This window comes from Engystomops pustulosus, chromosome 3, assembly GCF_040894005.1.
Source record: "Engystomops pustulosus chromosome 3, aEngPut4.maternal, whole genome shotgun sequence".
Taxonomy (NCBI): domain Eukaryota; kingdom Metazoa; phylum Chordata; class Amphibia; order Anura; family Leptodactylidae; genus Engystomops; species Engystomops pustulosus.
The window spans coordinates 192,588,860-192,603,242 of record NC_092413.1 but is presented as its reverse complement, the minus strand read 5'-3'; the positions used below and the strand labels follow the sequence as shown (position 1 = coordinate 192,603,242).

Below are 14,383 nucleotides of genomic sequence, written 5' to 3'. Positions count from 1 at the left end.
GGGGAGCATACAGTGGGACACATCCTGGACCCCTGTTGTACGTACACGTCAGAAACCTGCAGAACATATCCTCTCAATGGAGGCTAAACATATGATATGAACATAGCCTTACCAGCGCAAAATTGCGTGCAAATTTTTAAAGGAACTCTACAATCAAAATCCATCATGATAAGCCAGGGACACTAAAGAGACAAGCTGTAACTTCACAGGCTGTTCTGCCGGTCTCACTGTGCCCCTCTGCTCCCTCAGCACTCGCCCCCCTCCTTCTGTCTGATGTCATTTAAGAATACCACAGTCTATGAGTTAGTGTCCCTGGTTTATCATGTAGGATTTTGATGGCAGAGAGTGGATTTGTTGAAAAAATTTATATTACAAGTCATATAATGCCCATAAATAGTATAATTTCTCAAGAACATGCAGCAGACTATTGATTTATATAAAACTTTGTTGGAATAGAAATTGCGCTCTAGGTCTGCTGATATTACAACTACTATCTGCAGATGGCAAACAATGTGTTTTTAGTGTTTTATGTAATCTAAATCTTTTAAACCCTCCATCTATAACTCTCACACTCCTCTCCTTTCCTCTCCAGTCAGTCCACTTAATTTCTGGCGCCCCCCTGTGTTCCTAATATTTAATCCACTTTGAACTCCAATCCTGAGATCTGCAATCAGGAATTTTCCACGTTGTGACTGCTGTAATAAGTTAGGAGATTCCTCCCTAAAATTCCATTCTGACATTTCTAACTTTTCCAGGTGCGGAGGCTGCAGGGTTTGTCATTTCATAGTTTCTTTTGTAATGGAGATTGGGGAGATTTTAGTGATCTTCTGTGTAAATTTACATTAATATTTTGGAATGAAATGGACAATACACTGCTGCAACCTGGTGGTTGGGAAAGCTGGGTGACAAGCAGCATATCTTCATACACTCATAGGGGGAGATTTAGCAGAAGTGTCTGCGAGCAGAACTGTTGTAGTTGCTCATGGCAGCCAATCGGAGCTCAGTCTTTATTTTCCCACAGCTGTTTATAAAATGAAAGCTGAGCTCTGATTGGCCATGGGCAACTGGACAATTTTACCTTCGGCCCATCTGATCAATCTCCCCCTGTATAGACTGTGAGAGGGGCCTTCACTCCTATTGTTCCATAATTCCTCTGTAATGTAGTATTTTATTTTCATATGTCCCCTATGATTTGTAAAGTGCTACACGGCTCTAAATAAATAAAGATGAATATCATTATTATTATTATTTTTATAGTTAGTATGGAGTTATCTTAAATTTCTATGTCTCCTGAATGACAGATCTGCTTGGTTATAATCAAGAGGTTGACCTGGATCCGTTCATTGAAGTGCTGAGCCTTGCGGTGTCTTTGATTCTTGCCAAACACAGTGCCACATGTAGTACAGTGGCTGTGCTTGGTATTGCAGTTCAGCTCTATTTACTATTTACTGGTCTTTGAATCCTGGTGGGCATGCTGCATGTTGGACCCCCACTAATTTAGACTCCTCACACCAGCACGGTGGCTGAGTGAGTAGCACTTCTGCCTTGCAGCACTGGGGTCCTGGGTTCTAATCCCACCCAGGCCAACATCTGCAAAGAGTTTGTATGTTCTGTCCGTGTTTGCATGGGTTTCCTCCGGGTCCTCCGATTTCGTCCCACGCTCCAAAACATACTGCTAGGTTGTTTAGATTGTGAGCCCCATTGGGGACAGGGACCAGTTTGCCATGCTTTGTGCAGTGCTGCATAATCTGTAGGTGCTTTATAAATACAAGAATTATTATTGTTGACAAAGCGCATAAATTTTTTAAACCTGTACTACCCTCTTTAAAGGGGTTATGCTACCTATTCAAGTTATCCCCTATCCACAGCCAATCGGTAAGGGTTCTGGACAACGTGTAGTGGTGGGATGAGCGTATGTCTTGTGTCAGAAAATGCAGAACACAGCGCTTGGCTATCACCAGCACTCCCAGAATTCGGGATTCCCTTACCAATCAGCCTGTTATTCTCTATCCTGAAGCTAGAGAATAAGTTAAATCATTGGTACACCCCTATCCAGACCAGATATCCTGCCAGTCATAACTCCATTCATCTGCATTATCTTTTTTGACAATTACATTTTGGGTGTTCACCTCAATGCAGTCACATTTCAGGATCAGGGGAAAGCTGGGTGGCAGTGAGTTAGTAATATCTCATAGGTTTAGCAACCTTGCACCCTTCATTTCTCCTATGTCTGCTGAAGTGCATTGTGGGTGCACCCCTGCAGGTTATATTTATAGCGGGCGTCCTGCATACAGCTGTGAGTACAGTACAGCCCGTCTCTCTGGATCGCCCGTATCTTTACTATCATCTCCACCCTCCTCCTGCATCCCTCACTTTCACGATTTTTTGTCCCCTCCTCCGCCCTCCCTCCTCGCTCGGCTACAGCTGCTCTGTTTTTGTGTTTAAAAAAAGATTTCAAAGTGCTTAGTCCTGTTTGTGGAAGCATTAAATGAGGAGAAGTGTCATCTGCCCCTGGTGGTAAAAAGACTCGGGAGCGAAATCCTCCCCCCTGAACTCAGCTGCTCACAGAAGCCTCTTCTCCTTGTCATCAGATGTGATATGACGGATGTCTCCCGAGCACTGTACTTGTAGCCATCCTCCTCGCCCGGACCCAGTGCTAGCCCTCCGGTAAGACCCTCTCCATTGCTTCTTGTGGGAATTGTCAGATGAAACACAAAGCTGAAGGCATTGGTGTAGCAGAGCTGGGTTTGTCATTCAGATTTCTGTGGGCAGTGATATAGTATGAGTAGGTTTAGACTGTATATCATATATAGCATAGATATAGACACTGTATAGCGTGATACTTTGTGTCACATGTAAAGGAGTCCTATCATTTGTATAGCTGTCAGACCTGTCGAATGTGAAGCCCCCCCCCCCCCCCCCAAAAAAAAAGACAAAAGTAGAAGGTAGTGGACAGACTATGCAACCCACTGATTTTGACAGATTTGGATGATATGGGCATATAATATGGCTCTCTTCTGTGATAGCAAATGTCCTGGGAAAGATTTGTCATGTTGGATTTACTATACAAGAAGAGTCCAGTGGCAGCTTTTACCTCTCTCCTCATTGAGAAGAGGGTGCATGTGTGTGCAAGGAGACACATGGAATAGCTCTCCGGGGAAACAAGTGATGGAATTGGAAAAATCACTGTATGGTTACTGTATTTGCTCTTCAGGATCTGTGAAAAGTAGGAGTGGTTTTTTTTACATCTGAATATATAATTTACCTGTTATCTCCATCTTTAAAGAGATGACAAATCGCTAGGGTATACCGACATTTTATGAATGGAGGGGGGGGGGGGGTTCCTCGGACCCCAGAACCCCTCCTGGGGTGTAGTGATACATGGAAGGAGGGAGTCCCTGAGAGATGCCGTTTCTAGGGGTTTTGTGCTTTCTCATCCTTGTGCTAGGATATCTATAGACCTTATAGGACATACACGGTGGTTGTTAGGGCTTCTGCGATTTATCTCCATAGCCACAGCTTTTCCATATCTTATATACTCTGTGGTTTCCCTGGCAGATCAGATTGCCGAGTTGGCATTAAGCGCAGTCAATTATGTCAGGGGCAAACCTCATATGGAATTCAATACTTACTAATACTGCTCATTATTATTATTACTTCCACAAATTTACTACTACTACCACTTCCTTACTACTGCTCCTTCTAATACTACCCATTATTATCATTACTACTAATATTACAATTACTACTACTTACTAATACCACCACCGCAACCTGCATTTCTTACTACGACTATTACTACCACCATCTATTCATATCATTATTAAAACTACTACTACTTCTTCTAACACCACCTCAGCCAGCAGTCCTAACTACTACGGTACTTGTTATTATGATCATCATATCATACAACTACTACTACCACTTCACCTGGCATTCCTTACTACTGCTCCTACCAATAATAATCATTATTCTTCTAGTTATTGTTATTATTATTACTACTGCTATTACTATTTCCACTACCACAACCTGCATTCCTTACTATTACTTTTACTACCACAATTTCTTTATATCATTATAACAACTACAACCACTACTAAAACCACCTCAATCAGCAGTCCTAACTACTACAACTCATTATTATCATGGTTATTATTACTACTATTGCTACTACTACTTATTACTTATTTCTTATTTATTACTTTTTATTACTTATTATTACTACTACTACTTATTATGTTATTATTAAAACTACTACTACCACCACCACCACCACCTCAAGTAACATTCCTTGTTTCTGCTCCTATTTATACTACCCATTATTATCATTTCTACTTACTAATACCACCACCGCATCTGCATTCTGTACTCCTACTATTACTACCACCATCTCTTCATATTATTATTAGAACTACAACTACTACTAGCACCACCTCAACCAGCAGTCCTAACTAACTACTACTACTAATTATTATTATTGTAATTATTAAAGCTTCTACAACCAGCAGTCCAAAAAACTACTACAACTAATAATAATTCCTTTATTTATATAGTGCACACTGATTACGCTGCGCTGCACAGAGTTATGCCAAATTAGTCCCTGTCCCCAATGGGGCTCACAATCTAATCAACCTACCAGTATGCATTTGGAGTGTGGGAGGAAACCGGAGGACCTGGAGGAAACCCACGCAAAACACGAGAGAACATACATACTCTTTGCAAATGTTCACCCGGGGACTCAAATCCAGGTCCCCAGCGCTTCAAGGCTGTAATGCTAACCACTAGTCATTATCATCATTATTAAGACAACTATTCTCACCTCACTTTAACTGGCATTCCTTACTACTGTTCTTACCAATACTAATCATTATTATTCTCGTGATTATTATAACTACTACCCTGTTTCCCCTAAAATAAGACATCCCCTGAAAATAAGACCTAGCGCATCTTTAGGAGCAAAAATTAATATAAGACACTGTCTTATTTTCGGGGAGACAGGGTAATATTACTATTTCTACCACCTCAGCCAGCATTCCTTACTACTGTTCCTAGTAATATTACCCATTATTATCATTTATTATTACATTACATAGAGATAATATGGGTACTTGAGGGATATAAGATTTCTCTGCATTTCAGAATGTGTCTGTTTCTTATAGGCTTAGCAATATGTCGCTCACAAATGGTTATCATAGTGGACGCCATCAGCGTAGTCCATTGTTGCCTAAACCTGACGGATCACCTCGTTTATGGATCCTGGAGCTGTGATGTAATATTGGTGTTAGTAGGAGGCACGTCATCTCCTGAATTGTGCTGCTTCTTGGACCCTTTCATGTGATGGGCGCTAGATGCAGGGATCCCAACCTCTTCCCCGAGTGGCAGAGGCTCATCATTGCAAAATAGCTCTGGCTTGTATCTTTCTATGCTTATTGTCTTTTGAAATGATTTAGATGTAATGTTTCCTGTGTGATGGTCATGGGGGTGGACAGTTTTGGGTCAGTTAGGTGCCTAAAGGGGTTGTCATTCCTCTTTCCCTTCACACTGATATCCTATATGTAAAACCTACCCATGCCGTGTAGTATCCAAATTTTAAGAATGATCATTTTTGCACTTTTTAAAGAATGTATTCATCAGGTGGCAATCAGATGGCACCTCACTTGACTTGGGGGATCTCATTGATGACGGCAATAGTCCTGCTCAGATGACAGGGCTAGTTTTGCAGCTGTCTGGTCATAGTTGTAGTATTTTTGCTAACACTTTGACCTTAGATATTTTGGTCTCTCCTGGCTTTGTCAGCTGCCGTCTAATTAGCTTTTTTCTTCCCCGCGTTCAGCTATTTGTCAAGTTCATAGGATGATGAGCATTTGTGATGGATGTGACTTGCCCTGGGTATGGATCTTTATTCCGTGCTGACGCTGTCCGTTGTGCTTCCATGAGTGTCCGTCATCTTACTGCAAAGACATTGTAGATTTAAAGGGAATCTGTTCTGACCATAATAAACTGCAGACAGTGCTAGCTATAGGCCTTGGAGAGCTGTGTAACCATATCCTTGTTTTTTTTTTTCTTTGTTTTTTAGTAAGTCACAACAGGGTTGTGAAAAGTTAATTTTTAATCCAAGTCCTGCAAGTGCTATGGGTGGGTCTTTCAACCTGAAGAGCTTTCTGCTTTTTTTTAATTGAACTGCTCTACGGCCCCTTCCTTCTGCTCTGAGTGACTGCTGCAAGTTCAAAATTCTGACACAACTCCTACTCAAAGCAGAGGGGAGGGAGCGTAGAGCAGAAAGCTCTTCAGGTTGAAGGACCCGCCCAGAGCCCCTCCAGGAACTGCAGAGCTGAAATATAACTTCACTTTTTACTGTCCCATGACTACTAACAACATGCACAATGGTCTCATTACACACATTTCCAGGGACAATACCTAACACTTAGGGTTGTGACATACATGGCGTTTTTGGGCCGTTTTCAGACCTGTTTTTGACAGGTTTGACCAATTATCTTAATTCAAACTGGTCAAAAACGCATGCGTTTTTTTCCCGATCGGAAAACGCACTACTAAAAACGGCCTAAAAACGTCACGTGTTTCACCACCCTTAAGCTGGTCATACACATGGCTGATAAATGGTCCTACCACAGTTTCCTATAAGTTCCGGAGAGACTAAAGCATATTCCTCATTTTCCATAGAATTGATTGAAAGACCAGATGGGCATTGATACCAGTACCCCTATTATCTGGGAACCCGTAGTCTCCTACTCTTCTGATCACTGGGGTAACACACTGGCATCACCAGTCATTACTTATTTACTATCCACAGGATTGGTTATCATAGGATTGTAGCATAACCCTATTAAGAATGTAAAATGAATACACAGGGCAATGGATTTAATTTGGAATCAACTTTGATAGATGAACACACCCATTCAGAGTTGCATATACAGTATATAAGATATTATGGATAAAAAAAGGACATTTTGCCACCAATCTGTAGTTTTTAATGTTTTCACTATTGTGGGATACAGAGTAGCAGATCTCCACTTTGTCTTCTGCCTCTTCCATCCATGGTGCGTGTCGGGAATTCTTCACCTGCTTTGAAGAAAAACTACACTTGAAGGCCGTAAAAGTGTTGCCAGAAAATTGTGTTTTTCACATGAATTCAGGGCCTGACACATAAATATTACGGCTTTCAGGCTGCAGAAAATCCAGAGTCGGCACCATTTATATATTCGTAGGCAAACCGAATTTTCAGATGTTTATCTTATAATTTGTTGCAAGTGGCAAAAAAATTTGTCCTCGGCCGGGACTGCTTTCCTTCCAATTGAAATGATTTCAGAGTAAATATTAATATAAGTAATGGTATTTCTCTTTGCAGTGAAGTGGCCTGCGCCTACTCGTTATTTCAGCTGTCAGTACTCTGGAGTCTGCAAGCTCTCAGCTGGGCATGACGTGATTTAGGGGCGCAGTGTGGGCTGCTGATCTGGATACATGGCTGACAGCTGGTCACATGTCCACACAGGGTATATCACACACGTGCAAGTTGTCATTCATAAATAGCAGCATGCAAGAGTCTCAGATTTGTAACCACTCTTAAAGAGCTGGTTAAATCCAATACTGGAAGCGGGTACATTTTTACTAGTGAGGAGATGGTGTGAGTGAACATACTTCTCTCTGCTTATTTACTTTAGGTTCTGTATAGGTATCTATTTTTACCTATGAGGTTGAAAATGTAATGCAATCTCCATGTAGCATGTTATAGAGCAGGAGGAGCTGAGAAGATTGTATATCATCTCCAATCTATGTTTTATAGCAGGAGCAACCGAGCAGAATGTATATAGGCCTATTTGCATGTGGAATGTTATAGAGCAATATGAGCAGATCAGATTGTACATGGTGCCTTATCTGAAGGCAGGATGTTATAGAACAATAAGAGCTGGGCAAAATGTACATAGTGTCCTATATGCAGCCGGCAGCTTACAGAACAGGAAGAGCTAAGCAAATTGTACATAGTGTTGTATCTACAGGAAGCTTGTTATAGAGTAGGAACAGCTGAGCAGATTTTGGTCCCTATCTGCAAGCAAAATTTTATAGAGCAGGAGATTGTGCATAGTATCCTAACTGCAGGCTGCTTGTCGTAGAGCAGGAGAATCTGAGCAGATTGTACAAAGTGTCCTATCTGCAGTCCTCTTGTCATAGGGCAGAGGGAGCTTAGTAGATTGTACATCGTGTCCTATCCGCAGGCAGTGTGTTATAGAGCAGGTGCAGCTGAACAGACTGTACATAATTTTCAGATTATTTCAAGACACTTGATGGCCTAAAGCATTATTTCCATGATACAACATGTCTTTTTCATTATTGTTCATTATTGTTTCATTAGTTTGCTTCTTACAATTGTTCTGTTTGCATCTTAATTTTTTTCTTTTTTTTTTTTTCTTCATAGGTTGTCTTCATATTGATTCTTGTCTAAAGAGGAATAACCCTTCCCTGTACAAAAAGGAATATAAATCAGAGAAAACGGATACAAAAACATCCCAACTTGGCTTTTTCTGCATGGTTTTGTGCTTGCAAATCTGAATTGTCACATGAAGCTTTGGGTGTTTACATGGAAAGACCATTAGGAGATGCAGTTCTGTACAAGCTGGAGACGAGATACAGAGATAAACTATTGCTCCTCTCATCCCCATCAAAATAGACTGAAGACTGCCGCCACCGATCGGATGAGACTGCAAATTGCTGTGCCTATTTATTCTGAGCATGTGTGTATTTGAATGGTTTTGTTCTTTTAAATAGCGTTTTTACAAGAAGCCTATATGTCAAGTCTGCCAAGCGGATACGTTTTAGGTTATAATTTGGGCGAAAGATGGGTGCAGATTTTTAAATTTCATCTTTTGTAATCTAATTTATTTATTTATTTTCCCGATGGCTGCACCTTACAAGGTGATTGTGAGCAAACTCACGTGTTACAATAGCGTGGTGGTGGACAATAGGTTCCAGAATGTAGTCCATTATTGTCTGGGAAGTTGCCAGGCTCATAGACTGGGAGTGCAGTGCCTGGTCGCACATCACACTGTGTGCTCTGAACTTCTCAAAGCTCCTGAGGCTATCCCCGATCATGGGGGAGATGTCAGCAACAAAATCTCAGTGGGTGAAAGTGTGGTTTGCGGTGAGGATTACTCTCATCTCAACCCTAAGGTGAAAAAGACTTCCATCCCACAGAGTACCAGCAGCTTGAAGGACATAACAGGTGAAGCTATAAACCTTGCAAGTGGAAAAACTAAGGAGTTCTCTTTCGAAAAGCTTAAGAGCGCCTCAAATCAGCATGTTAATCTCAGGAAAGGTCGAAAAGTTCGTCCCGAATCTTTCGGCAGGAAGTCGGCTGACTATGACTATATATATGGCCAGTTCAACAACAATGAAAATTGTCCACCTTTTGGTTTGCTCCAGTCTCAGGGGTCAGAAGAAAAAACAATAATGTCCCATGGCTCATCTTTAGAACAGAACATTAATCTGGCCTCGCTGTATCTTCAGGGGCTTTCAGAAGAAAACCTGATAAACCAGATTTTGAAGAAGCATAAGCTTGACAGCTCTGGATCTGGAGAAGATATAAAGATGTGCTTAGACATTCTTCTGAAATGTTCTGAGGATCTGAAGAAATGTACAAATATCATAAAGCAGTGCATAAAAAATAGATCCGTCGGTGGAAGCAGCAGTGGTGTGGGAGATGGAAAGGGTTCTGATCACTTTCCTAATCCCGAGATCATTTATATGAATGTCATGGCAAGGCTATCTTCTTACCTAAAAAAGCTTCCCTTTGAACTCGAACAAGGTTCCCATGGAAGAACTGAGCCCAATGACCTTGCTGAGCTTGTAAAAAGCCTCAACAGTCTACAGCAACATCCATTTTCACCAATATATGGTCATGAACAACCTCCAAAGTATGAAGATGTTGTTCAGACTCCCCCTTCTTTGAAAGCCATATCATCCACCAGTAGTGAAAATCATGAATCTACACCACAACACCCTAGTGTCAGTGATGCTGGTACAGCAAAATCCATACCAGAGGTAGCTCCTCCGTTACCTGCGAAGACCTGGCAAAGAAATAAACAGAACCAAAGCAGTCTTCTAAAAAATCATTCTACGACTACTTCGCCAATCAGTCCTTCACCACACTTGCACAGTAGGGAGAGGTTGTCGAGGAACTCTTCCGAAAAACTCTTTATTGAAGAGGATTCAGATTCTCAAACGACTTCTCACCTAAAGTCCCCAACCATGTGTGCACCAGTAGTGCCTGAGAGCAAACGCTGGTCAGCTGAAAATCTGCGCCATGATCCCTCAACCAGTTCTTATGTTCCTGCAGAGACTCTTTTGGCTGGTTCCTCAAATCTTCCAAACGCTGCCAGTGACAATGCCCGAAATCTCACGGCTCCCATGAATGTGAAATCAGTAGTGCCAATGACAATGGGCCGGAGCAGTGACCACGAGGAAATAGACAAACTTCTTTTAGACCTAGAACGTTTTTCTCAAAAAATTGAAAGCACTTTAAAAAACCCAGCAATGTCTTCACCAGCACCTTCCAAATTCTTAACTGGACTACCTGCCGTCAAGGAGGAACACAAAGCTCGACCTGCTCCATTAACACTTGTAAAAGAATCTAGCACCAGCATCCCAGATGATGACAACCTTCTGCTGCGTATATTAGGAAGCATTGAGGACTTTGCTCAGGAGCTGGTGGACTGGAAGTCAGGTAAAGGAACTTTGTCCAAACAGAAGGAAGTTATGCAGATCCTCCAAGAAACATTGGTTCCTCAGTCTCCACTCTCATCCCCAAGTTATCAGAGCCAAGTTAAGGATTCGGGCCCCACTTTGTCAATTCAGCAAACACCTGAAGTAATCAAGGTAAGCAAATTTATGTATTACATTACTTTCTTTATAGGCCTCAAAAATGTGAGGCCCGGAATCTTGATGTCCTAGAAGGAAGGTAGAGGAAGAAGGTTGTACATGCGAAGTTTGTTGCGACAAACTCTTTGTCTGTTAGTAGGAATGTTAGCGGAGCAGACTTGGAACTGCTGAGCAATTCTACATGGAGGTATATGCCCACAGAAACACAGGGAGAGATTTATCAGAAGTGTCTGAGGTAAAACTGCTCTAGTTTCCTGTGGAAACCAATCAGAGCTGATATTTCATTTCATGAACAGTTGTGGGGAAATGAAAGCTGAGCTCTGATTGGTTGCCATTGGGAACTAGAACAGTTTTACCTCAGACATTTCTGATAAATCTTACCCTCGGAGTGAGTTTTTCAGAACAGAACAAACAAGTTTTTTGCTTGTCAGATATATTATGCAAAGATAAGTAAGCCATGACGATACTTTTCCTCCTATTCACCCCAACTACTACTCATCTGAATCCCAACTGAATGAGGACCTCAGTCAGAATTCTTTATAAACCCTCTTAGCTTGTGAATTTGTTTAGTCCTCTGAATTAAACAATTTTTCCTCAGTGTCTTATGGAGTTTTCTCGAGACCACCCTCTATCAAGCCTTGAGAAATAAATCTAAATTAGATTCTGTTCTCTTGGACCTCTGTGGCCCATTATTGTGTGAGAACATGTGCCCGACAAGAGGTTCCTTGTGTACACTGATAGGTCCGTTTGACCCCCATCACCTTGTACCCTAATTTTTTTTGGAACCTTTCATCTTCTTGTGTCGTAAATTCTGATGACAAGTGGCCTCTATACTTGTGTTGTATTGTTTTTTAGAAGAATTTGGACATTACTTCTTTTGTATGAAGTAGCTGTGGCCTTTGGGCGTATTACATATCCTTTTGTGTAATATATAGTAGTGTGTATGTGTATTGCAGATTGCCTTGTTGTTGTTCTTTTCATTCCCTCTCGGTTGTAAAAGCTTCCTTCTTCTGATAATTGACTCCTTCCTGGTGTGACAATATAGTAAAACTAGCACATTACCATGTATGGGGCAGGATTTAGGGCCTCGGCAGAGCTTGGTTTACGAGCCTGGCTCCACTCTATCTCTAGGGAGCTCATTGATGAGACTTTACTCAGCGTGCCTTCAGTGTGAGCTCTCTAACATATGTGCTTGAGAAATGTTGCTTAGGTCATTTTTAGTATTTCTGATATACGTCTATTGTTAACGCGTTGTTAGAGTTATCTCTCCGAAAGCACAGGCTTGTCTGTCTTTTATATAGCTTGTCCTTGTTTGCCTCATGTACTTGCTCGCCTCGACTCAAAAGGTTACAGCTGTATGGATGAACACATCTGTATGGCTTGTGAGTACTTGCACCTTTACGGAGAAGTAATACTGGGACATCATTAGGGCCTGATCCGGAGCAGGTTCTATCAAGTTGCACATCTGGATGTCGGCCTAAACTTGGAACATTTCTACGTGTTAATACGGAACATTCTGTATGGAAGGAAATAATGATAGCCGTGCTACAGCTTATCACAGAACATCCCTTTAACATGAGGGCTGTAATCCACCACTTGTCACAGATCCCGCTCCACAATAGCAGATTTTTCCAGGAGAAGTTGCCTGAAAATGTCAATTAAAGCGAAGGACAAGTTGTGAGTGTAGAGAAATGCAGAAGAATTTGGCAAATCGGTCGTGTCTGACCCATCCCCAGTGCACTGTATTACTTCATGTTTCTTGGATCAGGACAATCTTGGTCAATTACGGACTATAGTAAAGTCTCTATATGGGCAAGCTGTTTAAATTGTAGCTAAAATCTTCTTATGTTTCTTATCCATGGGTTCCTTCTTTCAAAAATCTACTTTTAAAATTATGCTAATAAGCCTGTGGGGCCATTTTAGCCCCTCTGTGATTTGCCTTCCAATGCTGTTACACTGTCTCACCCTCCCCCCTGCCTCCTCAGCACTTCTCCACATCATGTTGATGTAATTTCACGGCAGCAGCACACAGTGTAACACCCTGTGAAGACAAATCAGAGGGGCTAGAGTTTCTCTTTAGCATAATTTTTCACGTTAATTTTAGAAGAAAGGAGAATGTAGATAATGGATATAAGAAGATTACCACAGTCACGGTGTCTGGATTTATGAGTGAGTCCCCCTGGTTTATCATGATGGATTTTGATGGTAGATTTCCTTTGAAGTGTATGTTCTTCATATTAATTTCTGAGGTAAAACAACTTCTATTTAATTTTTTTTGTATATTTGAAAGACTTCTGAGCGCTGTTCAGACCGATAAGGAGGCTAATTATTAACTCTTTCCATATCTAGAGTATATTTCCCTTGATTCAGATCTCTGCAGAAGAGTGAAGTAATTAGACACTTTATCAGCCTCCTTTATCTCTCAGCTGTCAGTGGATACAGGACAGAAATATGACTTGCACAAACTGCTTAAATATGGAAGAAAGGAGGGAAAAAGAAAGACAAAGGGACAGAGTTCTTTAAGTGTATCACAGAGATTACTATTATCATCTGCACTTTTGATTTACAAGTTGTTTTCCAAAGTTGAGTTACCATTTAAGACAATTTTTAGGGACTGTTCTTAATTCAGTCTTCTTCTGGATGGTATAGCATTGGTCACTTTGTTCTATGAGCCATTTTTGGTTTATGCTAAAGAAGTGCAGCAAAAATCTGCAGCAAACCTGTGTACAGGACTTATAGTGGTGGGTCTATACATCCAGCTATAATCGCTCCTTAGCTATTTTTTAGACTTTCTAGGTAAAAATCCTGATCACCTCAATAAAATCTTTTGATTTAAAAAAAAAAATGGATATATTCCCCTCCCTACACAGGAGCCATCCATCATGATCGGGGAGACGGTGTTCCTGTACCCGAGAACTGATTGTGTTCAGGTTTTCTGCCAGTAAAACCTTTCATTACGGTTTGGCATTCTCCCCTGATTTTCCTTTCGGGAATAGGTTGACATAATAAAGGAAAAGGCTTAAATTATACATTTCAGTACAAATTTGGGCAAAGCATCCCCGCGCTGCTTAAAAAAAGTATGTTTTAATGAGACATTTGGACTCGGTCTGCATCTTTTTACTACTTTATTGGAAAGAAAATTTTGGAAAGTGTTTGTCATGCAGTTTACTAGGGTCCAAATCGTAGACGTGATGGTCTGTCAGCGAATTTTCCTATGACTGTGTGTGTGTGTGGGTTTATGGCTTGTTTGGGCAGGAACTTGCTTTCTTATTGTGTCATGTGTACACGATGTTATAGTTATGTCACCCGTGTAATTTTACTTATGTAATGATGACTGTGTGCAGCAGTTTTGATCAATAATAATCATTTGTGAGGGAAATTTACTGTATGAAATAAACCATTTTAGGGTTGTTCTTGTATTTTCAGCCAAGCAGTACCGCACGGTGTGTACAGGTGCCAGCACTCTGACTCATTTGGCCCAGGTGTTTTTTAT

The 14,383-nt window shown here is 41.1% G+C and overlaps 1 protein-coding gene across 2 annotated transcripts in view; it reads left to right on the top strand.

The window, feature by feature from the left end:
• PPP2R3A (protein phosphatase 2 regulatory subunit B''alpha) overlaps positions 1–14,383 on the top strand; it is a 125,371-nt gene that overhangs the window by 59,183 nt on the left and 51,805 nt on the right. The window contains exons 1-2 of one of the 2 annotated variants that reach the window (XM_072143468.1): positions 2,328–2,667; positions 8,432–10,887. In XM_072143468.1, coding sequence (XP_071999569.1) covers positions 8,911–10,887 — 1,977 coding nt within the window. In that variant the 5' untranslated portion in view covers positions 2,328–2,667; positions 8,432–8,910. Of the gene's footprint in view, positions 1–2,327; positions 2,668–8,431; positions 10,888–14,383 lie in introns of those variants that run through there. The other variant, XM_072143467.1, reaches the window with a different exon arrangement.